The 26491-nt window shown below is 41.7% G+C and overlaps 1 protein-coding gene across 1 annotated transcript in view; it reads left to right on the top strand.

Moving 5' to 3' along the window:
- The window catches only part of PPM1E (protein phosphatase, Mg2+/Mn2+ dependent 1E), a 58222-nt gene that overhangs the window by 26412 nt on the left and 5319 nt on the right, over nt 1-26491 (top strand). Inside the window, exons 2-6 of the mRNA XM_052689229.1 lie at nt 20155-20273; nt 23168-23367; nt 24832-25020; nt 25818-25961; nt 26270-26363. Of these exons, the coding sequence (XP_052545189.1) occupies nt 20155-20273; nt 23168-23367; nt 24832-25020; nt 25818-25961; nt 26270-26363 (746 nt within the window). The remainder of the gene's footprint in view (nt 1-20154; nt 20274-23167; nt 23368-24831; nt 25021-25817; nt 25962-26269; nt 26364-26491) is intronic.

The raw sequence follows: 26491 nt of genomic DNA, 5'->3' as shown, positions 1-26491 counted from the left end.
CTTAACTTCTCTTGCCCTTCTTTTTTCTCCCTTTGACTGTCAATTTCAGTATTTAAACTGTATGCTCTTTGGGTCAGGAAACATCTTCTGCTGTGCATAGTAACTATTATTTGAAATTCTTCTGGAATATAAGAAATAACCATTCAGACACTGAGCCTCCTCATCAGTCTTGGTTTTTTTTCTATACATTCATAGGGGACTAAAGTAAAAGCACTGCCACTGAGGAGTGTGTGTCCACCACACTGCTGTCAGCACCATTTGTTGCTTTGTGCTTTGCTTTTGCTGCTGCTTCATCCTGCTCAGCCTTTGTGCTGTGCCTCCAAGCTGCCCTGCTTGGCATGCAGATCTCCAATTGCTGTACTGCTGTAGCTGAGATGATGAATGGAGGCAATGGGTACCAAACAGTTCTTCAGATGTTTTGTTTGCAAGAAGGGTCAAAACCTGAGGAGAGCAAAGCATGGAATTGTCTTTCAGAATTTTCAAAGGAATCTTGGTTTCTGAAAAACCTGAAGTTTTCTGCTTAGACCTTGAAGTCCCAACCAACTTGAGATGTTGTTTCTTAAAAGTGTACACAGTCCTGAGTAAGCACAGAAAGCTGTGACTGACCCGTGAGATTTCCATCAGTGTTTAAGGTCTGGTTTGTATCAGGATAGTCCATGAAAGACATCCTGCCAGGCATGTGATAGAATGTATCCTGTGTGAAAAGAATCCTATTTTAGAAAATGTCCCAATTACATAGAAAATAATTTTGTTCTGTAACTTGGGGATAATTTTACCAGATTCAGTTCAGGAATAGACCATCTTATTCTCAGTCATGCATTCCCTGCTTTCATTAGCAAATAATACTCCAGTTTTAAAATATTGGTAAATATTCCCACGAAAACAGCCAATAAGTCAGTGTTAAAATGCACTTACAATTAAATATGAAATGTAGTTTCAGTTAATACCACCATAGTCTTTCAGTGGGACCTTGCCCAGCGCTGCACAAACGGATGTGAGAGCTTTCAAAGTGAAACTCTGAATTGTCTGCCAGACTTCCCATTATTCATAATCAAGATTTTTTTTTAATAAGTTGACCTGTTTAAGGATAAAAATGCCTGTGAGTATAATTAAATTGAATTCTGTGCTTCAAGTGACCCTCTGATTCATGGGCATTTGCAGTAGGAAGAACAAAAATAAAATTAAAGCCTTATTGAAAGGTACAGTAATTAAGTCTCTCAGTTCTGATTATTACCAGCAGGGATGAGAGCAGTAGATAGACAAAAGAATATTATTCAAGCAAAAGGCTGCCCCTATGATGTACCTAGCATCTGTCTGCATGGGGGGGGATAAGTTCTCATTACAGAATCGTGGTGCTGGGTTGGTTTTTTTTTACAGACAGATACAGAAGCGTTGCTTCTAGGATTGGTTCTTTGCAGTCTTATGTCTTTCTACAGCCATATGTGAGGAACCCCAGCTGAGCTCTGACCGTATCACCAGTGTTAATGCCTGGTGGAATTTGCTTTGCTAGAGAGAAGGTTGCCTTCTCTTTCCTTGAGCGTTAAATGAAATGGTGAGACAGGGAGGCTCTGTACCTCAGAAAAAGGTCCATTTTTCCTGATAAGCCAATCTATTATTTGATGCCTGTTTTGGAAGATTAAGCAATAGGAATTACCTGAACTGATTCTGAAGGCATGTCTTTCTGCTTTAAACTAAGGGCCTGATTATAATTCTTAATTCGTTACCTAAATACCCATTGATTTCAGTGAGGACACACCAGTATCTTTGTGATCAAGCTCTAAATTCTGTATCCAGAAGACACTCTTATGTAGGACAGATGCTGGAAGGGGCACACAACACTGCACAATGTTACTGCAGGTTACGTTATGAGGTTAATTAATAAGGGCTGTGCTCTGGAGATACCGTGTCTCTTGAATTACCCTCTTTCCTTCTAAGGAAAAGAGCTAAGGGAAATTTCACATGTTTTTAATAGAATAGAAAAACCGTAGAAAATAGGGCTGAAGAGAAGCTCAGGAGGTCGTTTATCCACATTTCTACCTGAAGGTAGAACAAGCTAAATGTGAACTGTGTCCTGAGAGGTGTTCTTCTGACCTCTTCTGAATGTCTGGCAATGGAGATCCCACAGCCTCCTGAGGTGGGACGTTCACTTCTTGCTGCTTTTACTTACAGATGGGAGGTTTTCCTTAACACCTCTTCTGGATCTCCTGCTATATTTATTGAGTTATTTCACTAATACTTGCCCCTTTCTCACTAACGCAGACGATTATATAAAGTCTGTATCTGCCTCGTTGTCTTGCATGTGAATTTTCAGATTTCCCCATGCCCTGTATGGGTAATATTTTCTAAATTTTGGTCGTTCTCATTGCTTTCCTATTACTGTCCCTCTGACATCTGCTGTTCTTAAGCTAAGGTCTTGCTGCTGAAGTAGCTTGGCCGTGATCTGACTGGAGGGAAAAAATACCACAAAACAGACGTTGCTCCTTGAACCCAATGGGCATCACAGGACGAATGCACGTGCATCCAGAATGGCTGCAGCCTGAGAGTTCTTCTGGTGGGAACTTCAGCACAGACAGGAAAATAAGTGAGCTGAGCACTGGCTGGGAGGGCTCTGCTGGCGTCACTGCTTTGTGAGTGGTACCAGAGGCCCAGAGGTGAACTGAGGCGTGTGTGCCCTCTTTGGCCATCTGCTGCTTTTTGCCACTGCCTCTAAATCCCCTCATACTTTGATCTTTTTTTTACACTTTTTAAAAATTATCCTTTTATTTTAAAACTTTGGGTAGTTTCTGCCAAATTAAGTTAGTGTTTCAGTGATGTGTGTGAAAGGGGGATAAAAGTCTGGTTGTCAGAAGTGGCATGAAGGCAGATCTAAAACTTATGTGATGATGATGGAATGGACTTCATGTTTATTTGTTTATATCAAGATAAAATAATAACATTGAGATAACTTTATGCATGAACAACCTTGAATACTGTGCCAATGGCAGCAAGATGGTGTGGAATGGCTTTAATAAGGTATTCTGAGGTTAGATTCAGTGTTGTGCATGAGACTGAGGGCACTTCCAGAGGAAGCTGTGTCTGCCTCCAGGCAGGTCTGGTTGGGAGACTCTACTGGAAGGCTCAGTCCCAATTCAGTCTAACAGCAGGTTTTGGTCTTGAATGTATGTAAATCCGGGTGTCTCCCATTTACTGAGGGATTCATCGTGAAACAGTATGTTGTGAGAAATCTGCCTTCTTAGATTCTTTAAAATAGACTACTTCAGCATGCCCTTTATTTCCAGTAATTAAACGTTGAAGTGCTATGGGAACATCCTGTAGTACAGCCACACTTTTGTTCCCCTGGTTTCCTCTGATTCCTGAGCACTTCGTGTTTCTTGTCCTTCTCTGTGTACCACAGCAACTGCATTTGTAGGAAATGCCTGGGACATTCACGTCATAAGAAAGATATGTTCAATTCTTGTAGTAGCAGGTATGCAAACTGATCTCAATCATTCTATTAAAAAATTGTTGGTTTTTTTTTCATGGTAAGGCATGGGAGCTCTCTAAACTGAAGAGTTTTCAGACTTGTCTTACAGTGCTGTTTTCTGTCCTTGCAGACCTTCTGTAATCACTGCTGAACATGAGAGAGAACTTTGATCACTGAGGTGTTAAAACCAGTAAGACTCACTATTGTTTTCAATTGGGGTCACAGTAAATTCAGCATGTGGACTAAAAAAGGCACATATACTCTCATCCTTTTCCAGCCTAAATGAAGTTTGGTGTCAACACAGATATGTTCTTTGTACCAAGACTATTTAAGAAGTTGCTGTAAATGCAAATATTTGTTTGCAGTTCTTCTGTTTTCCTTCTTGCTGTTTGCTAGAAAGGTTGGGGCAGTGTATTGCGGGAGGAAATATACTGAAGGAACATTCCTTAGGAGGAGAAAGCATAGCTGAGATCTGAAGTCCTCCATCAGACATGAAACCTCTTTTCCTTCTGTCCAGGACTAGGAGTGTTTGTCACACCGCCCACTGGAGATTAATTTTTCATAGTTTATGTAATAAGAGGAAGATGAGAGAAATGAGTCAGTTACTTCACAATATTTATCAAAATTTCCCCCTGGATCAGAAACTCTTAAAAAAATAAAATAAAATAAAAGTAATATACTCTTCTGTGTTTACTAAACTAGGCTCATTTTTCCTGTTATAATGGTGACTCATAGCTAAAAGGCAGAAGAGACTCCAGAAGAATGGTGAGGTACTGCATTGTCCTTGACAAGCCATGCTAAATATCAGGAATTAATGTAAAGCCATAAACAGAGACCCAGGCAGTTTTCCTTATTGGATTTCTCAGACTTCCTGCCACAGGCTGTCCTTGTGGGTAGGAGAGCACATTCTGTCCTGGCTTTTAGCAGCAGAGCCATTCCAATTTGCATTCTTGTGGGCATTGTTTTCCTCTTCTTTGTTTTGTGGTTACTTGAACCTATTTCTCTCTTCCATTGTCATAAGCATTTTCTATTCCCACCATCTAGCCGCTGTGAAAGTGCATCAGTGCTGAGGCTCCAGCCTTTCTGTATTTTATTTGGGAATGAGATGATTTTCTCTCTGTCTTTGGTACTAATAAAAATCTATAATTTAAATGAACGATTTCAGCAACAACATGGCCTGGCTGATGATTATATAACCAGCTCTGATCAGAAAGAACAGATTGAATATTAGAAAAGGCAGAGTTTTGGTATGAGGATGACGTATTTGTCACCAGAGCATTACTGCTTTATAACGGAGCTCTGAAATACTCGTTTAATTTCCCTGATCTCTGAGAAGTTCACGTTGCTGCCTTTGCATTCCTTCACATTTGGTTTACTGCTCTAATTTGAGTTAGTTTTTATGTTTTCAAATAGAAAAGCAAAGGTAATGGCTATATGTAACCATTAAAGGAGGTGTAGGACTGAATATGCCTTTTTTCTAAAGGCAGGAAAGTCTACAATATTTTACACTTGTGAAGGTTTTGAAGGTTTTTCTTTTTGCTTGTACTGAAAGGAAGAACTGAACTTAATTACAGCAAGTGCTTCTTAAGATTTCTGAAAGTTTTGAGCATTCTCAGTAGCTTCAGGAAGCGTTTGGACCCACATGACTCTTTCAGATCCCTTGTAGTTTTTCTATTTGCTTTTCAAATACTTTTTACAATAAGGTTTTAGAATATTTGGGACTGCATGGACGAAGCAGGATTCTTCCTACGTTTTCTCTGTAGGTCTGGAGCAGCAGCATAGCTCTCCTTGAAGCAGGAGAGCATGAGAGAGAGATGAAGACTTCACTAAAATAAATGAAACAAAGGAGATCCTCTGCTGCGCACTGAGGATCCTCATTGCCACCTTTTTATTGCCACAGCTGTGTTGTTAGCGAGGTGTTGATAGTATTTGTGTGTTAAAATATCTTGCAGTTGTGTGTGTGTTTTACTGTATAAAGATAACTAGTTTTGTCCTGCTCCATATGTGGCACACAAGCAAGAATTATGCAGTGCTTATTGCGTGCACTTGGTTTATGAGGCAGTATATTAGTAGTGTGGTAATACGGTGTCCTTTCCCATCACCTTCTAGCCAAGGATTAAAACATAGTTTCCAGGTATTAATGAATTAAATTTCATGGTGTTCCTCCAAAGCTTGAAGGCAATAAACTTATTTGACACCCAGATAGATGGATGTGTGGAGATTAAATGATTTGCTGGAAGAAGTGTCATTTGTCAGATGCGGAACTGGGAGCAGTGCTTAGTCTCCTATCTTGTTACATCTTCCAATTTACTACTGCTGTGTTATTATAACTTAAACCTTGCTTTAACAGTTACTTCTCCTGCGTTATCTCGGAGCTCAGCTGGTGTTCCTAATCTTTCTTTTCTTGGTGTATTATTTTCAGTCTAACCGATTGCAGTTGCTCACTGTTGTATCTCTTATGCTGACTCTGTGCATCAGTAAGAGCTCACTGGTGCAGGTGCACCACCTGTATGTTTGTTTGAGAGCTGTCTGCCCTCAAGGCAATCTTTGTACTGCCTGACTGTACTTCTGATAAATCCAGTTGCATGTTACTAGCAGTCTCTTACAACTAAATCCAGCAAAATTCATTGCTGTTTTTCAGTATGGATTAAAATACCAATTTTCGCTTATTTTTAATACTTGGTGCTTTGTTGATAATGAGAAATTCTCACAATCCTGGCTCATCTCATGGCCTGTCTACAGTGTCACAGAATTCTCTATTCCAATGCAGAAATCACATTTGGGTTTCATCTGCATGTGATTACTTCCTCCTGACTTGGCATTTCATGGTTATGCAATTGCTATTCGAATTTACTGTTATCCCTAGTCCTGAACTCTGCTTTTTGGAGCCCTCTTTACATTTCTTTGTTTCACAAAGGCTGCTGTCATTGGTGGGGTTGGTGCTGCTGGGTGTTTGGGGAGCAGAATTGATTGAATTTCTTCACTTTCAAAATATTACTTGGCACAGCATCTTAATGATGTTGTTTCCAGACTTGCTACATGCTTCTGTGTGACCTTTGATCTTCTGTCTGTTTTAATAGTTTTCCTTCTTTACCCACAGAATTTGTGTAATTGTTCATATTTAAAAACACACCGACACAGATGTGTGTGCCTGTATTTCAGTTACAGATGCTGAGTGTTTACTTTCAAGTCAGTGTTCATAAGAACAATGAGAGGATGGTGATGTCTGGGAGATAAGACACCAAGGTATGCATGAATCTCATTGTTTTCATGGAAAATCCTACCATGGAATGTTCAATCATGGAACATTCACATTACTGGTTTAAATTTTAACCTGGAAAACTCCAGTTCCTATAGAGATTTCCTCTTGTTTTAGCATGGACCATTTCTTTGCTCTTTGTTCAAAACAGCTGTGTCTTGTTTCCATCCCTAATCAGGAATTTGCTCTTTTTCATCCAACGTAGCCTGCATGTCTGTAGAAAATAGAAGTGCTCATTTACCTTTAGATTATAAATCCTTTGGGTGCACATAAAGCACTGTAGGTGCTTTTGGAGACAGTTGTTTGTCCCCAAGGTTTCCTTATTTGTGTTAATATTTTGATTTCATATCCTCTCTACGTATCACTCCCTGCGTATGGTATCACCATTGTAATTGATGGTGTGACTCTGAGCACCTCTCCTAACTGCTGATCCTGTGATGTCGCTCCATTTGGAGAAGCTTTGAGCTCACTCTTCCCTGTGGGTGAGTCAGTCCTCAGCAGTGTATTATTTACAATCATGCTTCACAGGGCTTCAGACAAGTCCTCTTGTTTGAGGAAGATGTCTTCTGATCTGAGCAAGTTTGTGCTAGATCCTGAATTAACCTCCAGATAACGTTGCTTGTTTGCATTTGTTTATCTTCTGCAAAAATAAAACCCAAGTTTTACACAGACAATACATGATCCCACGTTCTGCTCTGTTTGGCTGTATGCAGCATGGGTGATGCAGGTCCAGGAGCTCGGTGACAGCAGGACAGTAACACAGACCTTCACCCCTTCCCACTTTTCCATTACACAGGGTCATGCTGTCTACAGGCAGTTGTGTGCTGCTGCCTTTCTTGAGGTATTATGTAACAGAATCTTTTTTATATTTAGAGCTTGTCTGCCTGCTGAAGAGATCACAGGTTTAATAATAAACTAAATGGAAAAGACAACAATCTTCTTTGAGAGAAGCAAAGAGAACAACCAAGGGTCGGGTTATTTCTGTGGCAGCTGCCATAGAGTGGGGGCAGCCTTACTGTCCTGCTTGGGTGAGGTGAGTGGGTCGGTGCAACACGGCTCCTGCACAGTAACGAGCCACAGATAAGACTTTAAGAGAAGACTGGTTCTTTTGCATTAGCACAGATCCAGTTTGTGATGAATGGACAGGTGGAATACGAGTTGTACTGAGCAGTCTGAGGTAGGAAAACAAGTTCTGTAGTTCTTACAAGATTTACTTCGTAATGCCGTTGCTGTTAGAGGTGGTAGCTGTTGTTTTCACCTGACCTTATAGCAGATTTGGCTTTCAGTGGTGCTGGAAATAACTTTGTAGCATGTTTTCTGAGTTTTAAATAATTCTCTGTATCTGTCAGTACAGGAGAGAGGCTGCAGTTCAGAAGACTTGGAAGTCCTGTGTTTGCTTGGAACAGCTTCACGCGGCCTTTTTGCACAGAAAGAGCTATCTATAGATGCACACTGCAGGCGAGCTGTGTGCTGTGCAGGCTCAGGACTTACTTTACCAAAGCAAAAGCCATGTTCTTTTGAGTATGGTCCCTCCTGTGTCCCGTGGCATCCTCAGCACAGCTGTCACTGTAAAATCAGAGTGCAGGTTTTAAATGAGTCTTTGTACAGGAAGGCTGGAGGCTCAGCCATGGAGGGGAGTAGGGAAGCACAGAGACCTGTGTCTCTGGAGCCTAACAGCTGGATGCTATGGCTTATTCCTACAACCTGGCATGTGATGGAGGCAGTTTCAGATGCCTTATATCCTCACATGAGCTGAGAGTGATTTTTTTCCCCCTATTTCTTTAGTATTTGTGTAGATAAAGGTTTCTGTTTTTCTTGTATTGGTTTAGGTTTTTTTACCTCTCCAAATTTTCAATTTTTTCTTCTTTTTGCTCCTCAGAGGTGCCACAAATTGCAGCATTTCCTGCTATAAATAGATCCGTGTAGAAAGCAAAGGTGAACTATAAAAGGAAAACTGTTTGCTTTAAGCTTATGGTGCTACAACTACTCCTCCAGTTCTTCTCTTTGCAGTATCCAAGTGTAAATCTCTTCTTGTCATTTGTGGGCACGGCTCTATCGATCCTGCGTAGTGGATTTCACACTGGCACAATCCCCTGTGATGTGTCATGGTGGGGAAGCAGGACGTTCCCCAGACACAGGTCAGCAGACACACACTATCCCATCAGTCACTCAAGACAGATCATTTCTATGCATTTTTAAGCCACAAAGAGCATAACCTCAGCTGCCATGTTTGACATCATTTGTCAAGTGTAGCCAAGATAATTTCTGTCCCTGTTGTTTTTCATGTGTGCAGTGTTTCATGATGTGGTCTCTTTAAAACACAGCCAGAGAGCAAAGATGAGGCTTGAGATTTCCACAATGCACTCTTGAATGTGAAGTTGGATTTGCCATTGTGAAATGAAGATGATAGCTGGGCTTCTTTTTGCAGCAGAAGGATGAAGGAATACAGGTGAAGGGGAACAACAACACTAAGATCAATATAGTTAGATAGATATGTATCTCATGGCATGGGTTTTGATTTGATCAAACAGGTCATGTTCAACTGATACATATATATGTATCTTTCTCTCTTACTATGTATGTATATATAATTATATTTGGGCAAATCTTTCTTACCTGCTCTTTGTGAATATCACCTTTGAAGATAGATAGTGGTAGGTTTGGCTGTTGTATTTTCAGGAAATCTTCTAGACCAGCATTGGAAGCAGAGGATTTTACAGCACCAGCCTGTGGAAACACATCTGAAGGCTGCCATTGTGTCATTTAGACAAGAGCAACTGAAAGCCCTTATGCATTTCATCTCCTTTTCTGTTCCTCAACACTATAAATAATTCAGATCTGTTGGCTTAACTACGACTGGCAACTGCTATTTATTAAGAATGACTGAAATAACTATGTAGCTCAGTAGAGTAGAAAGCATTTGGGACTTCAATATGAAACAGAGTGGCTAAAACATTTTGGTTATCCTTTGAAGAAAAAAGATCTTAAAACCTATTGCCAGTATCCCCTACAATTCTGCAAAGGATAAGTGTCAGTGGGAATCAGGATGTGATCTTCCCTGAGTAAGCAAGGGTTTGTTCACATACAAGAGCATGCATGCTGATCTTGTAGCACCATTTCCCCCTTCAGTATCTTGTTCGGTGTGCATCGTTATCAGTAATTTGGAAATTGAGGTCACAGTTAAATCTTTAGTTTGCTCCAGTGTATGATATATGTATGTATTTGTGGTTGTGTTTATCTGTGGAATGTTTGTTAAACTGTGTAGATTTTGTTTTATTTTAGTAGGCAAAAAAGCAGCAGTAATTTCTAGTGATCAGTGCCAAGTGGATTGCAGTTCTCATTTCTTTCCTGGTTTAGGGTTAATTAACAATACCCACCCTCCTTGGTGCTGTTGGCCATTAGAGTTGGAATGGCTTTCTGAAGGTCGGTGTCATTATCCCAATTCTGCAGACAAAAAATTAATCCATTGGAAGGGCTAAATTCAGGCAGGGTATTGCTACAGCAGAAATAGAGAACGTTGCTGTGGAGTGGCAGATATTTGGCTGTACATCATAAGATGTATTACTGCATAACGTGAGAACGCTTTTGCAAGTCAACTGATTATAAATGGTGCATTTGGAATAAATTCTGTATCACAAAAGAGTTGACATTCAGGGCTCGGATGACTAATTATCTAATCTTACATCTGGCATAAACACCCAAGCCATTCGTACAATGAACTGCATTTCACGAGAGAGAGAAGGGAGAAAAGAACATTCTCTGCTGACTCAGTGGTCGTAAATCTTCTGGGGTGTGTTTTGCTTATATTTGATGTTTGCCCCAGGGGCTGAAAGAAGTAAAGTGATCAAATGTCATTTGAAAATCCTGGCCTGCAGCTTCTATTTTTCTCATTTACCCGAAGACAAATATTTCAGTACAGGCACAATTATTTGGGGAGTAACTCTGTGGTATCGCTGGATGGGCACTGCAGATTTATTACCTTCACCCCTTTTTTTTTTTTTTTTTTGAGAACTCATTTTACATTTATTTGCTTTAATAATGATCTACACTGGAGATATAAAGGAGGAGAGCAGTGTGTTCTACTATGAAGTCTTTTGTTTCATTTGCATGAAATGGAGCAGTAAGCTACAGCGTGGCTCAATACATTTTTCCTTTTTGGCCAGCAGTCAGAGAACTTTGGCATGGGAATCTGACCTGAAATAGAGTAGATGCTCTGCATGGGGTGATTCTTATTGAGCTTTTGTTTCTGGGCATGTTGAATTTGTGGTATTTCTCTTCAAGGTGAGGAAAATATCAGTGATAGCTTATTTTTAACAGAGAGAAAAATAGGAGATGAATCAGTTATAAATAAATGATACGCATGAACTTTTTAGGGCAAGGAGTGCCTGCTGCAACAAGGCTTTCTGCAGCACAAACTTTTCTAGGTAGCATGACATGAATATGATTTACTAAGGAGAGATCATCAGAAACTCCAAGTAGGGCATAAAACACTGAAATAAAAGGAATATAGGCAAATGTCTTCAGGACAACTTCAGACTCTCTCATTGATTTTAGCTGGCATCTCATTCTGGCTGGACAAAATACAGAACGTATAAATTAAATTTTATGTATACTATGTATGGTTTTATGCTGATGTTGGCACACTTTCAGATGTAGAATTAAATTACTTTTTCCAATAAGGCAGCATAGATTGAGGCATGGATTCCTTTCTTTGCTAATGGAACCAGTAGAAAGATATTGAATTATGCTGACTTTCAAATTGACTGAGCGCCAAAGAGAGAAAAAATCAATGACATTTTTGATGTCCCTTAGAGCTTTTTAACAGGCCCCAGCCTAGCAGGGAAACACACTGTGAGATAACAGCTGTTGGCATTTGGTTTTCCAGTTAAGAAATGTGTTCTTCAGGTAAGCTTGCATCCTGCATAGTCATAGACATGGTTATCACTCCGAGCACAGGGATGCTAAGTAGGCAGTGACTGGTATTTGGGATGCCAGTCAGGGGATCTTGGTTACAAGCTATGCATGTCACTCACATGTTAAGCATCTGTGTCTGAACAGAGAAGGCGCTGTGTGAATATTCTTCTACAGAGCTTGGCTTGAGGAACAACAGCAAATTAAAGCAGAGAAGGATCTTTTATTTCCGCATACATTCCTGGAAGTACAGTGACTCGGGTGGTTAGAGACCAGCTATGGGAAACAACCAAAGATCTCAGCATTGTGATAAATGTCCGTCAGATAAGTGACTCGCTGGTATTTTTAATTATTTGCAATGTTTTGATAATTTTGTAAAAATATACTTGATAGCAGCAGCTATAATTTTATAAACGATGGTCCAGTCCCTCAGAATCTTGCTGCTCAGATGGAAAAGGTTCTGATTTAGATAGAGACTAATGCACAGATGCAGCCTCAACAGCTCAGTGTTGTGACTGAGATTCATGGATGCTGGTCCGTGTCTGTAATGAAATAATTTCTCTTTGCCTTCCTTCAAAGTTCAGGTTTACCTTTCATTTAATAACAAGTGGATATAATTCACCTCTGAAGGACTCTAGTCCTGGAATGGGATTTTAAGAGCAAACTCCATATCTTCAGCTCTTTGATGTAATGAAGAAAACTATTGTATCATCACTTCTGGGAATTCAGTTTCTTGCAGTAATTTTGCTTGCTGCTCCTTGAAGATTCATCTTGTTTTTCTAAGGGTTGTTCATGTTATCATGGGCTTCTGTCATTTTAAAGGCAGGCTTCAATGCGGGTGGCATCAGCTCTGCAGAGACTGAAATACAGGTAGCCTCAGAACTGCCGTGTTGTGAGAATGAGTCAGAGAAATCAGAGAATTAGGCTTCAAAAATAACACACAGATAATCCCTACAGCTCTGTAGAGGCTGTTCTATGTATTTTGTACTCTTCACATTTCACCCCTTCAGCATCAGTTGTTATTAGTGATATTTGTGATCTAATGACTGTTTGTGTGAATGGTTTGTGATCGGTAGCCATTTGTTTTTTGAGATGTACACCAGTCTACATGACGTTTTACCTCATCACAGAGACGCAGGTGATCCTGCCATCTTGTCTTGCTTTTAGCTTCTGGCTTTCTGTGCTGTCATTCACACTTACCCCTCTGGAGGAAGGAAGGAGCAACTTGCTGCACACAATCTAATTCTAATCTAATGTGCTGAAGACCATATGCTAAAACTCAAGGGCTGCCTCCTGTGACCTGTATGACCTCGTATGACCACAGGATACAATCCTACCATTGCCATTCTGAAAGTTAATTTCAGAAGTCTGGTTTGTAATGGAAAAAGGCTGCGATGCTTGCATGTCCTGTCTACCCACCAGGTTCCTCCCACCAATCAGCCTAGCCTTGCAGACTGTCTTCAATCTAATTTGAAAGAGGAACTGAAGTCTAACTAAACATAATTTTTTGACAACTGAAGGCAGAACGGGTGAGAATGGCAGCCCAAGGTAAGAGCGGGCAGGGCTGAGCCCCAGTGCATTCAGCTGGCAGCCTCCCAGCGTGTGCGCGCCTGTCTGCTCCTGCTGCTCCTGTCTCTCACTTGGCCACCAGGAACTTCTGGTGAGCCAGATGTTGGAGCAGTGTGCTGTGAAGCCGGCATGGGAAGAGTGCTGAAATATGGCAGGGACGGGGAAGGTGGATGCAAGGCAGCACAGCTGGAAAAGTCTTGGCTTTGGCACCCACTGACAGCTCTGGTGCCAGCTGCCTCCGTGGATGGGAGTCAGCACAGCCCTGCAGTGCCTGGGGTTCCCTCTGCAGGCAGCTCACCCAGGGGGTCACAGAGAAGAGGACATAAACCATCATTTCCAAACGCGCTTTCATGACTGACTTTTTTCAGTGTTGGGCCAACGTTTTAATTCTGCTCTCTGCCCTGTTTTGTTTTGTTTTGTTTTTAATTAGACAGTTTGATGTCCCCTGCAGCACAGTGGTTTCTTTACTTCCTTATTTATAAGTTCCTGTCAAAAAGCCCTGACAGGTAAGGGCAGCACCTGAGCCCTTCTGTGGGATTGGTGCCAACACACTCTAATTGAGTTGTGTTTTTTGCAAATGTTTCCCATATGATGGCCAAACATAATTTCCTAGAGTTTTCCATTTATTCCTATGTCACACATGCTTTACTGGGGAGAACAGTTTGTTGCCTCTTCAAATCTTTACCAAAGCAAAAAAAAAAAAGGAGGAAAAAATACAAATCTGGTTTTCCTAGGTAAGGGTGGCTTATCTCAGTTTGTGAACAAGACAAAACCCAATGTCTTTGTATGTCCTTACAGTGGTTAACAAGTGATAGATTGTTTCTAAGGGCTTTTTAAAACTGTTTACTGTTGCTGTATATTTTTTAAGGTGATTATTTTAAAATAGAGAGCACAAAGTATTTTTAACTAAGGAGTAATTGCCAAATATAAGCTTAACAATAAGGTTTCATTCTATTTTGTGATATAGCGTTTTATGATTGCAATTAAGGAGAACTTGTACTGTTTACCATCAGCAAAAATCTCCAAACCTAATAAGAACGTGCAAAGAGAAAATTATTGTTCCCATGAGAATAATTTCATCCTCATTCACTGTATTTATCTGTGGGGCATTGGGACGTTTCTGAGATCATAACCTCCCTGAATGCCTTGACAAGTAAGATGCAGCTATTACAAAATTAATACAGCTTTAAAACAAAGTCTGCTGAGCATACTGAAGCTTCTTAATCCAGCTGTTAAAGGCACTGTCTGAGCAGTGTACAATATCTTTTTAGGTCTAGTTAAGATAGACTTAATTACAGGAAAATATAAATTGCTGCATGCTCTCTAGAAGATGGCAGTGAGTGCAACCCCAAAGGTTAATTATGTAGTAAACACAGACCACTGCAGTTTCTGTTCAGAATATGGACACATCAGAAACGGTGTATTTCTGTAATGGTTCTGTATTATATTTCTGTTGCTTACGACTGTCAACACAAGGACAGAATCATTTTGAATGTGACCAGGCAGCTGTCTCTGTGAAGCCTATAGATAGCAGCTTCCTTGTGTAGAGCATTTTCAGCTCCTTCAAACAGATTTATCAAGCATCTTTACTGCCTCAACCCTGCCAGCTCAAATGACTTCTCAAGGAGCTTTGGTTATGCAATCTTTTAAGAAGTGCACTGTTGTTTTTGTTTGTTTCTTCTCTTTGTTGTTTGTCTGCTTTTTCTCTGTTTTAGTAACTCCCTGCAACAGCTAAAATGTAGTGCAGGGTTTCAGTGTGTTTTAGGAAACACATACCCATTTGTCCACCATGACAAGGCTTTAAATAAGCTTCCAAGCTTCCACCTGCTGTCGGAGCAGCAGGACAGTACAGGGCAGAGCAGTGAGCTCATGGGGGAAGTGGTGCTTTGTGAGTGGGGAGAGGAGAACCTTCGGAGGCAGGAGCTGGAAATAGCATTTGTCTGGCATAATTAGAATAGCACCCGTAATTGTTGTGGGATCTGAGGACTGCTTGGTGGAATATTCCCTCCTGATGTACAGACATTAGGAGACAAACAGAAAGCCCTTGGCTTGTGCCTTGTTCCAGTGGCTATCCCCACAGCCAGCAGGTGGCTGAACAGAGCTGGGTAAGAAGCAGAAGGATCTTCCCAAAGAATTTTCTCCGTTATTGCTGCAGCTCACAGCATGGGAACTTTCAGTAATAAAGACTTTAAAGGTTTCTTCAAAGGGCTTCCAGGCTGTTCGACAAGCTCCATCTGGAAAAGATCTCATGAGACTTTGGAGTGTTTTGTAAATACAGGCTGGGGACAAATGAGGGCTTTCTTAAATTGAATTCTTGCAAAACTTGCTTTCTAAGAAGAACTTGCAGCAGGCCACATTAACACAGGAATGTTTACCAAATTGCATCCCTGGTGTAATGCCTTTTGGAAAGGGTACAGTTAGCTTGTCATCCCTATAAAGACTTTTACTAACGCAGTAAATTAGAGGTCTTATGGGAATGTGCTGCAGTTGGTTCTTTTCAGGCCATGTTCTTGGTCTTGGATTACTGTGTGAAACTATATACGATGCTTTATACTGTTTGCCTGTGGATTTGTTTTGTGTTTCAGCAGATTGAATAGTATTTCTATTTAAATCGTGTTTCATTCCAACTAAAACAGTTGGTGTTCTGTAGTGTCAGGGGATTCTTGAGGTAATAGGAGCACTGTATGGTTTGTGATTTACTGCCCATTTCAGCCTTTGAGAGCTGTCGGTACCCTTCAGTCCATTTTTTCTTGCTTTGTTTGAATCAGTGAAGCCTCATCAGTCTCAGCACACCATGCAGTGGGGGTGTGCTCAGCTCTGGTGGCTCTTGGTTGTGGACTTCGCTCAGAGTGCCTGCAACATCGTTTTTCCATCAGCAGAGCTAATGCTCCAGCAACACCAGCATTACCAAATCTAAAGAACTGGTTGTCTTACTTTCACAGTTTCCCCATCTTTGAAATGCTTCAGCTTTTCTAAAGATGCGTTTACTTTGTGCAGTTGTTTATGACCTTACGGTAGCTGCCCGCATCAGACAAAACCTGCCTATCTGGAGCTCTTACTTGTCTGTACATTGCACTTAGTGCTTCTGGCAGCAGATGAGAACAGAGAATGTGGAGCAAGTAAGAGCTATGAAAGCTCCATAAATCTTATATAGATTGAAGATATTGCCTGCTATCATCTTGATATTTTCCCCTTTGCTTGTGTTCTTATATTGAAATCTCAGCATATTTCATGAACATTGAATTAAGCCTCCTACAGTCTTCCTCCTCCTCCTTCTCTCCCCCAGGAAATGACATTATCACCCCCTCTTTGTAGATGAGGAACTGAAGGTCTGCATAGTGAAGTGCTTGGTCCAAGGTCAGCTCCTGAGCTAGTGGCACGGCTACGAATGGACACAGACATTCTAGCTCTCAGCTCTGCTGAACAGGATTGTGCCCTCCTGGTTTCAGTTCATCATAACTTGATGACTGTTCATATTTGAACATAAGAACATGGCAGAAGAATTGATTTTCAACCAGCCAACAGGTAATCCTTTGTTACACCAGCAGCAGGACGCAAAGTACCTTCCGTGCTCTCGTGGATCCTGTCTGCTGTTGCTTGCTTTGTGTAAGGGAAGATGTGAGGACAGCTGAGGACTACAAGAGCTGTCACTTGAGCGTGGCTCTTTGTTGTTTGGTGGGATGTGGTCGGTACTTGCCTGAACGTTCACTTTCATGATAAAAATGAAGGTAATGGATGGACCTGATTCTTCATTTGTCTCATTATAGCAATAATGAAGTATCCTGACAAAAGTCAGACTTCAAAATCTAATCTGTTTTAAAAGCAGTCAGAAACTCCAGTGCGCTCTTCTGCTTGCTGAAGGGGAGAAGTAATTCCACTAAAGTCCACTGAGAAGAGAAATAAGAAGTGAATTTTGTCGTGCTAATCAGGAAGAGGAAGTCATCTGTCTGCAGCTGGTCGCTTTGCTGCTTACATGGCATAGCCCTATAAAGGCTACATAAGAAGCTTTGCGATGAACAAATGTCAAGGGCAATTAATTCTTTGGCAGGCAGCTGTTATTATTAGGACAAAGAATGGCCAGACATAGAAGGAAAGCCTTCAGCTGATTTAGTTTTCTCTACCTTTTCCATCAAAACTGTTAAGTCACTCAAACCCCAGCGAAGAACTTTTATGCAGTGAGAATTTTAATTTTGCCATCTCCCTTTTCTAACAGGAGGCCCTTTAGTGGGTTTGGAGCACAGAGGAATAGCTCAGAGAAAATATTTGGAAATTCTTCTCCACTTTAATGCTGTCAGCAAGAAGAGTTGTGTGTTAGGTCGGTAACATAATAATACGTGGGCTGAGTTAAACCCACTTCAGACTGTTTTTCTCAGAATTAATTGATGGAAACTGCCCACTTTCAGGCTTGATTTATTACCTTAGCAGAGTTATTCCAGGATTGCTGCAGTGCATCTGTGGGTGTTCTAAACACGCCCACAATGCCAGAGAATCAGGAAGGATGTACTTAAAACCCCCTAATTTATCTAATAACATCTCCAGCAGGTTTTTGTGTGTGTGTAGGTTTAGTATTGTGATGGAAATACATTCTTTGGCTGGATGAAGAGCTCCTGTGTGAGACCAGTAGCACTGGCTGCAGGGCTGTGTAAACAGCATTTGGAGCTGATGGGGGAGATGCTCTGACTGCATAACTTGTAAATGTGTATTTTAGTTTCGTACTTAGTATACTTAGAATGACATCTAAAGTTGCAGATATAAACACTCACAATCGTGTCTTACAGAGGTGGCCATCCCATCCCATCCCATTTTGGCAGCCATCGTCTCAGTTCTCAGCAGTATTCCCTCTTTGCCCAGTAGACATTCTTGAGGGCTCGTTTACGAGGGGTAGGAAACAAATTCGGTCCTTCTAAAGCTTCCTGCACTGACAGGTGGAGGGCAAGCCCTGGACTGGGGATCAGCTGGGATTCCTGCAGGTGCCACGCAGCCTGTTCTGTTCATGCCTGTAGCGAGCTCCATCCGAGGGAGGTGTGTTTGTAAGTGCTTTCAGCATGGATTCTTCTGCTGTGCTTTATTTAGGCTGTACCATAATAAATAATCTTCCTGTGGACTTTTTTAGAATGCTGTTCTGGTGGTGTTGCTAACTGCAGACATAATTATCCCATCCCAGGCGTCACAATCTCTCACTTTTGTTGTAACATGAAAATTGCATGTAACATGAACAGCAACCGGTGTTGCTGCTCCGGAGTATTGAAGCTAATAATAGAAATGAGAAACCTGTTCTTTGGGAGCTAAATAAAGGCAGACAAGACTCGATAGAAAATCAGCTTCCACGTGCGCCCGAAGTAAAGGAGATCCCGGCGTTCCTCCTGCTGATCATTCTTACCACCGGGCACTGCTGTATGCACATGGGATCAGAGTTCCTGTGCTGTGCTGGGAAGAGCCAGTCCTAAGGCAGCTGATTTCCTCAAGCCGTCGTGCTTCATTAGCAGGCGTGCTGCTGAGGCCTGGAGGTGCTGCGTGAGCAGAATGCTCAGCTGCTAATTCTAGGAAATGCTCTTAGTGATGGTGCAGTGACACAGGTGGCTTTCGGCATTGCTTGGAGGGCTGGGGCTTGTCTTGTTATGATGTATCACTTGCAAAAAGATATTTAATGCAAATCTTATCTTTAAATAATTTATAGATATGTTGAATTCTGAATAACAAGGATTGGAGGATGCGTTTCATATACGTTTCCTGAATCTGCTGCGTAATCCTCTGCTTGTAGCGATGTTTGGTGTCAGTAATCCAGAAAATGTTTTAGTATCATGGTTTTTCAAAAATCCCCAAGTGCAGTTGTCTTCCTTGCAGCAAATCAAATGTGAGCACAAGGGATGGGTGCCACGTGCTTCTCGGGCTCCAGAACTAATCTGATAGGTCCTTGTGTAGGGGTTGGTATGTTCTGGATCTTGGGTGGATACTTCTAGGCTGATGCCTCCTCCCCATCCTTGGTAAAAATATGAGCACAGACTTCCTGGTTCTAAGTGGAAGAAACAGGCTCAGGAAGCGTTTGCTCGTTGCCCGCTCCCTGGACTGGCTGATGTGCAGTTCCGTGGTTGATGGGCTGTTTCAGAAAATGGAATTAGCTCGTATATCTCTGTGTGGTCCTGCAATGGCAGACACATCCTATGCAGGCCATTGTTACCCCTGCTGATGACTATGGGTACTGGAGCTTTCAGGCCGCATCAGCAGGAGGCATGCGGAAAAGCTAAGTCAGACAAATGGGAAATACAAAGGTATGCGTAAATTAAGGGGCATTAAACTCCTCTTGAATGAGAAAATGTACATTCAAGTGGCCTTGGTTTGCTATAGATTAATTAACCTTGGGATTTATCAGGTTTAATTAAGCTACAGTGAGTTAAAGCCACTTTTCTCTTGATGGAGAACATTCACGAGGGAGCTTAATTCCCTTTTAACCTTATGCAATGCACACATTCTTCATACTTCCTGTGAGTTTGCCCTAACTTTCCTCAGAGTTGCTTAGATTTTGGAAACTTTGAAAACTGAAGAGTTCTCTTATCCTTTGGAATCCTGGCTCCATTTCTAGCTAGACAGAGTGGACTTATGATAGAAGTGCATAATGGACACTCAGCAAATATGCAGTACACAAGGACTGTGTGGCAAAATGCAGGGGGTTAAAGTCTAGATTTGAAAAGCAAATAAAGGGTAAGAAGTGAAACATGAAGGCATCAGAAATGGAGAAAATAATAATGAAATGGGCTATTAAAATGTATATGGTAAGCCTGGGGAGGTCCTGCTGTGGGACTGTGGTGCTGTCTGACAAAGACTCAGAGGTTTTGCAAGTCTCAGACAAGTCCAGGTTCCAATTTTCTATAGAAAAGGATTGGGATGTATTACCGTGACTGCGAATTGCTTTGCTAAATATCTTTATATGGGTTTCTTTTTTTCTCTTTTCCAGTAATTGCCCTTCATTTCTGGCTGCTGCTTTAGCTAGAGCAACTTCAGATGAAGTCCTCCAGAGCGACCTTTCAGCACTCTACTTACCAAAGCACGTGGACAACGCCGATGGCATTATACGTACGTACATCAGTGCTCAGCAGCGCGCAATTGCACGCCTTGTGCATCTTTCTTTACCAGAATGTCTTACAGACAGTTCTTAGATTCTAAATTCCTCAGTGCCTGAAGCGATCCATCCAGTCCGACCATGTGATGTGGTGCTAGATTTTCCCCACATTAGCTCCTGCTATCAGTTAGCTAAACAGGGTTGGGCTTCACTCCTGACATCATCCTCCCTTGTGATATAAAAAAATTAATGGACAATTTACCACACCCCAGGTAGCACTAGTGGCTCGTTTCTTTGTCAGAACTTTCTTGGTTTTGACTCTTGTCCAATTTCAACTTTTACCATTGAATTATCTTTTTTCATTTTGTTCCTTTCTCCACCTGCACTTCAGCCTTTTATTGAATTTTGGCTCTTTAGACCAGATCTAAGCCACTCCTTTATTTTAAGAGCATCTCTGTAAGGACTAGGACTATCTGCTGGCCCTGGATTTCTTGGTAAGCGCTTGCAACAGTGTGCCCTGCTGCTTTCCTCCTGGCAAGCACAAGTTGTTCTCCATCCTTAGAGGAAAGTCAAATACGTGTAGGAAGAGGAACTGAAAATAATTCAGAATTAAGTTTAGCTTTTACTACAGCTCATTTATTTATTCTTTACTTTCAGCAAAGAGTAATACACACATATTTCATGCTGAAGAGGGAAGTCTCCTTTTATCCATATATCTTTGTTAGCTATCAGGATTTTGGCAGCGTCCGGCTCCAGGCTGTGTACTTTCCATGCATTAAATAATTTCATAATTCTGCTGACTAAACAGTCTTGAAAAACTTTCTGGGATGCTCATTATGACACAGAGCAACGCTCCCCATACTTGCTGAGAGGAATTCTGCCATTCCATCTGGAAAATACTGCTGCCAAGCCTCTTTGCCCATTCTCTCCTTTCCTGATTAAAAAGAAAAAAAAGAAAAAAAAAAAAAGATTCTGGGGATAAGTAAGAAATATAAAATTGGCTATTTGGAGATTCAGATGCTGGTGAATTTCTCAGCCTTTGGAAAACTGAGAAAAAGAAAAAGATGCGATGGGTTCCCTTTTGTAGGTATTGCTGCCTCCTCCTGCTGAGCAGGTAAATGGAATAGATTTGTCATTGTTCTGGCTGAGCAGCCTTCATTAATTTCAAATTGAGATCTCAGAGACTTGCATAAATATTTGACAGTCTCCAAGGAAATGTTGACTAAGCCTCCACGCTGAATATCTACAGAGTTCAACAATAAAAAAAAATCACACCTACAGAAATTTCCATTTAAATCTATTTAAATCTGTAATACACAGATGCCAGCAGAGATTGGGTGGCATGTGTACGTGCTGTGTGCAGCAGACACTGGAAGTTTGAGACTTCAGACAGTATGTTGAGCTCAATTGTCATAATGAAGGTACTTAAAGATGAAATATACCTTTGCAGACTCACTGTAAGGTATTAAAATGTGAAAATAAGGTGGGAGAGAAAGATAGAGAACATATTCTGGACCATAGTAAAGCAATGGCTTAATATAAACGCTGCAATTTCACATAATTTCACACAAGAAATGTACAAGGTTTCTCTAACCAAGACAAAAATTGGTCATTGACTGGTCAGAAACCAGACTTCTTATGATCAAGGCTTTCCTTAATCTCATCTCTGTGGCGTGTCAAACCCGAGTTTTGATCCCTGTTGTCACACTGCCCAGATTTTCAAGAGAGGTCTTAAAATGTAAGTACTAAAAAGCAAAATCTGATTACCGGTATTCTCTTTACTCTGATTTTCCTCTAAACCATGTCAGCAGCCTTTAGGAACAATAATGCCTGAGCTGGATTTCCTACCAGCCGTGGTACAATTAAGCGCTGCCTCCAACACTGGGGATTTTGGAGCAGCAGGAGGGAAATGAAATTCTCCATGACACAACCACAGTGACAGCTGAGTCAGCTCTGGCTCAGCGCTGCAGCATTAACGAGTGATGAGTAATTTACAGCTGTGAGGGGGTGGTTTGACTTTTGTGGGCCTTTCTCCTGTTTTAACCTCAGGAGCAATTATTGATGAGGCTGACACTACGCATACTCCCCATGCTCCCTGCTGGGGAAGGGTATTTAGGATTTCAACACAGCAAATCCATTTACTGCGTTCAGAGTCGTGCTCTGAACTGTAACAGCCACATGACATTGAAGTGCACAGTGTGGCCCATTGGAAAAAGAGATGGAAGAGTAAGTCTGTGGAGTTTCCTTCTGGAAAATAAAACTTGGATGCTTCAGGCTGTACGTGTTCCCTCTTCAAATACATTATCCAGCAAAGAGATTCCTAGTGGCACTGGTGGGAGTGGTATAGTTGTTATGGGAGAATTGGTATGCGTTACTGTAATGGTGCTGGGATGGCCTGGTCATTTGCTTTTATTCATTTTATTTTTTAAAGCTACGTGACCAAGAAGACAGGACTCCTCCTTTTGATTACATATGTAGCTTATTTCCAACTTATCCATTGGTCTTGAACCAAATGATAATCTGTAATGGTTTGTGCTTTGTGTGTGTGATCCTGTATGCCATGCAGTCCCTGTCGGAGTGGCTGCACCACCCTGTGCAGAGCTACACAGGGGATCCAGTGCTGAGGGAAACACATTGCTTTTCATTTTTCCCTATTCTGCAAATGAGTTCCCCAAAGGCACGGGGGCATGTTTAAATTAAAAAGACAAACGATGAGCTTCTCACTGATGAATGCTGATTATGATAAGTTTGGCTTTCTTTTTTCATGTATCAGCAGCCAGAATTTCCCTGCTGACATCCATCTCAACTACTTGGCAAAAATGGTTTTGTTTCATCTTTGTAATGTATGCAAGAGAAAAACTCTCAATAACACTCTCAGCCTTTTATTTGTGGTTTTTGTTTTCCCCAGAGATAGAGACAGTGAAACTGGCCCGCTTAGTTTTTAGCAAACTCCATGAGATCTGCAGCAACTGGGTGAAAGAATTCCCCCTCCAGCCAAAGCCACACCGCTACTATGAGACGTCCATCCACGCCATCAAGAATATGCGGAGGAAAATGGAAGACAAGCATGTCTGCATTCCAGACTTCAACATGCTCTTCAACCTTGAGGTAAAGTGGGATTATGTGGAAGATGATGAATACGTTTGCCATTCATGGGGCAACTGGACAGTCTTCTACTGTGAAAATGAAAACCATCCCTGTGAGGGACCTGGGAAAGATTGAATGTCAGGAGGCAAGCCTGGTCGTAAGTTAGTTCAGTTGATTCTGTAGTTATAGCAGCTGTATGACATGCAGTTTCTATTTGGTGTATATAGAATAAAAGAGCAGTGTCTGCTAAAATGCCAGCTAACTAAACACAGTATGTATGTGCCCCATCCTGATGTAACCAGTCATGCAATGGCTGAAGAAGTGACCTGCCACCGTGCAGAAAGCATGGTGTAGTATTATTTGGTGGAACTGGCAGCCAGACTTCCCTTTTGTATCAGCCATCAAGTGCTCATGCTTGCTCTTCCTTCAGATATAAAACTGGACACTGAGGAGGGTCAAGAAGAAGAAAGTGGCAAGAATTTTACCATTGAGATCAGATTGCTGCATAATTGATTCTTTATTACATTCTGTCACTTTAATAACCATTTTCTGTGCCCTATCCAAATTTTACCTTTAAATGATACTAATGCAAGCAGAGGCAGATGTTTCCTCTGCCTGTCAATTGTCAGCTTTCTTATTCCAATTTGTGTTGGAGCCTGTTACTTAAAAATTACAATGTACAAATACTCCAGTCATTGAGATGGCTGTCAAGGTTGAATTGGCACTGACAGTGGGTTGGTGTGTGAATAGGCACAGGAGCTGCTGTCTCTGGGTGCAAAGCATTGTTTCTTTGAACAGATAAGGGGAAGCAGAGAAAACGTGACTCCAGGATGAGTGATTCTGCTGTACTTGATTTGTGAATGCAATCACATTTCATTATCTGATGAGCGACTACATACGGGTGTTTTAAAAACAGGCATCTGAAGTGATGTGGATTAGAATTAAAATAAAAATTAAAAAAAAAAAAAAAAAAAGAGAAAGCAAGCAGAGGTTAGCTGGCTTCACATTTTAGCTGTTCTGGCATTTCATCCCTAGTGGATTTCAGTCTTGCTGGAGACTTCACATAAACTGTATTAGATGTTCTTCTTCACTCTCTGTGATTTTCACAGTCACAAAAACTTCTGCTCTATTTGATGGGAATGGCACTTCCTATTTGAGTTGAGTGACTGAACTGTAGCAAATGGAACATAAGGGGCACTGAGAGAGCTATACAGGTGATTCTTGCAGGGCATCTCCTGCCATTTGCAGGTAGAATTCATTAGCAATGAAGTGGGAATTTTCGTCCGTATTTCCCTTTGATGCAAGTGGAAATAGTCTTTGTACTTTGTTGTTCCAGTGGAGATTGCCTGTAAGTGCAGTTTAATGCTGGTGAATGCTCGCAGAGGACATAACAAGTCCCAAGTTCAAAAATCTTAGAGACAATCTAATGAACTGTTTGCATTGCTTTCTCCTTTGGTTGTTCTCTCAATGTGTTTTCCCTGGCAGGACCAAGAAGAGCAAGCCTATTTTGCGGTGTTTGACGGCCATGGGGGAGTGGATGCTGCCATCTATGCCTCCATCCATCTCCACGTGAACATGGTGCACCAGGAGATGTTTCAGCACGACCCGGCGGAGGCGCTGTGCCGAGCCTTCCGCGTGACGGACGAGCGCTTTGTCCAGAAGGCAGCCAGAGAGGTGACTGAGAGGCAGGGGGACGAAGGCTGGACTCTGAAAGTACTAACTGACTAATTGAACAAAACAAAAGTACAACCAGAAGTTGGGTGAATATCATCCCATGAGGGAGGCAAGAACTTTCTGGCACATCAGGCTATTGAAACAAGACTTTGACAGGAACTGTGTTAGCAGGGGTGCACTAAGTGCTGTGCACAGCCTGGGGTCAGCAGAGGGCCATCCATGCAGTCCATAGAGCTGATCCCATGTTCTTCATGTTCCACAGAACCTCGCTCCATGTGCTTCTTACAACAGCCAGTTCATTAAGAAGGATGCTGCTATTCTTATGCTCACGCACTAACTAGGTTTAGTCCTTGGGGTGTTGTGTTGTTTTTTTTTTTCCCCCCTCATTCCTACTATGTAAATCTTTCTTAGTTCTAAAAAGCTAGAATAAACTGATTGCTTCCTCAGCCTCCTAAGCTCATATAAAGGCTGGGTTAAGTGGAGATCTTAAGATGCAGATAGGAATCTGGCATAGGAAGTCAACTAAAACAGCAGCATTTAGCCCTGTTTCTGAACAGCCTGGCTTCTGAAATGCAATTCCAGTTCAAGGCAAGTCATAGGCAAAAATTAGTGACTCGCAGTGGCCCTGAGGGGCTCCTAAAAGTCAGAACAGTAAGGAAAGTGCTGCCCTGTCTCTCCTTGGGAACAGGCTGCACGCGCGTTAAAAAACCAACACGTTTTTGAGTTAACCAGAAAAGTGCTCTGAAATTGTTCTCATTGTCTCACTTAAAACTACAGGCATTTTTTTTCCCATCCAGAGCCTGCGTTGTGGAACCACTGGGGTGGTGACTTTCATCCGAGGGAATATGTTGCATGTGGCTTGGCTTGGGGACTCCCAGGTTATGCTTGTGAGGAGAGGCCAAGCTGTGGAACTGATGAAACCCCACAAACCAGACCGAGAGGTGAGAACGGCCTGTTTTAAATCCACCTGGGCAGTGTTTATCATGGAAGCTGGCAGATGTCATTGTGATTTGGGCTTTTTGGACACTGAGTGTCATTTTGTCAATGCCTCTCAGAGAGGCAGAATGTGTTGCAGTTTATCTGATTTGATTGGAAGTTGTTATGAATTTGTGTGCAAACTCTTTGTTCACATCCGAAGGGGCTTGCAGCCCTGCTGTGCTTGTGAAAACACCAGGTACTCGTGGAAGCTTTCAGAGGGAAAGCACTAAGAGCTCTATTCAACCAACTCCTGTGCTGTCTTGCTCTTTAGGATGAGAAGAAACGCATCGAGGCTCTTGGTGGCTGTGTGGTCTGGTTTGGAGCCTGGAGGGTGAATGGGAGCCTGTCAGTCTCCAGAGCTATTGGTAAGAATGGGCTTTAATTCCATTTTCTGCCTTGCTTTTGCTTTTCATCAAAATTTTTTTCTAGTAATCCAAACATGAAATGCAGCTGAAGACAGAACCGTGTGCACCGATCCTCTATTTTTGCCTCT

The sequence above is a fragment of the Tympanuchus pallidicinctus genome, unplaced genomic scaffold, assembly GCF_026119805.1.
Source record: "Tympanuchus pallidicinctus isolate F22 unplaced genomic scaffold, pur_lepc_1.0 scaffold24, whole genome shotgun sequence".
NCBI classification, from domain to species: Eukaryota; Metazoa; Chordata; class Aves; order Galliformes; family Phasianidae; genus Tympanuchus; species Tympanuchus pallidicinctus.
This window is presented reverse-complemented; position numbering and strand designations above follow the sequence as displayed.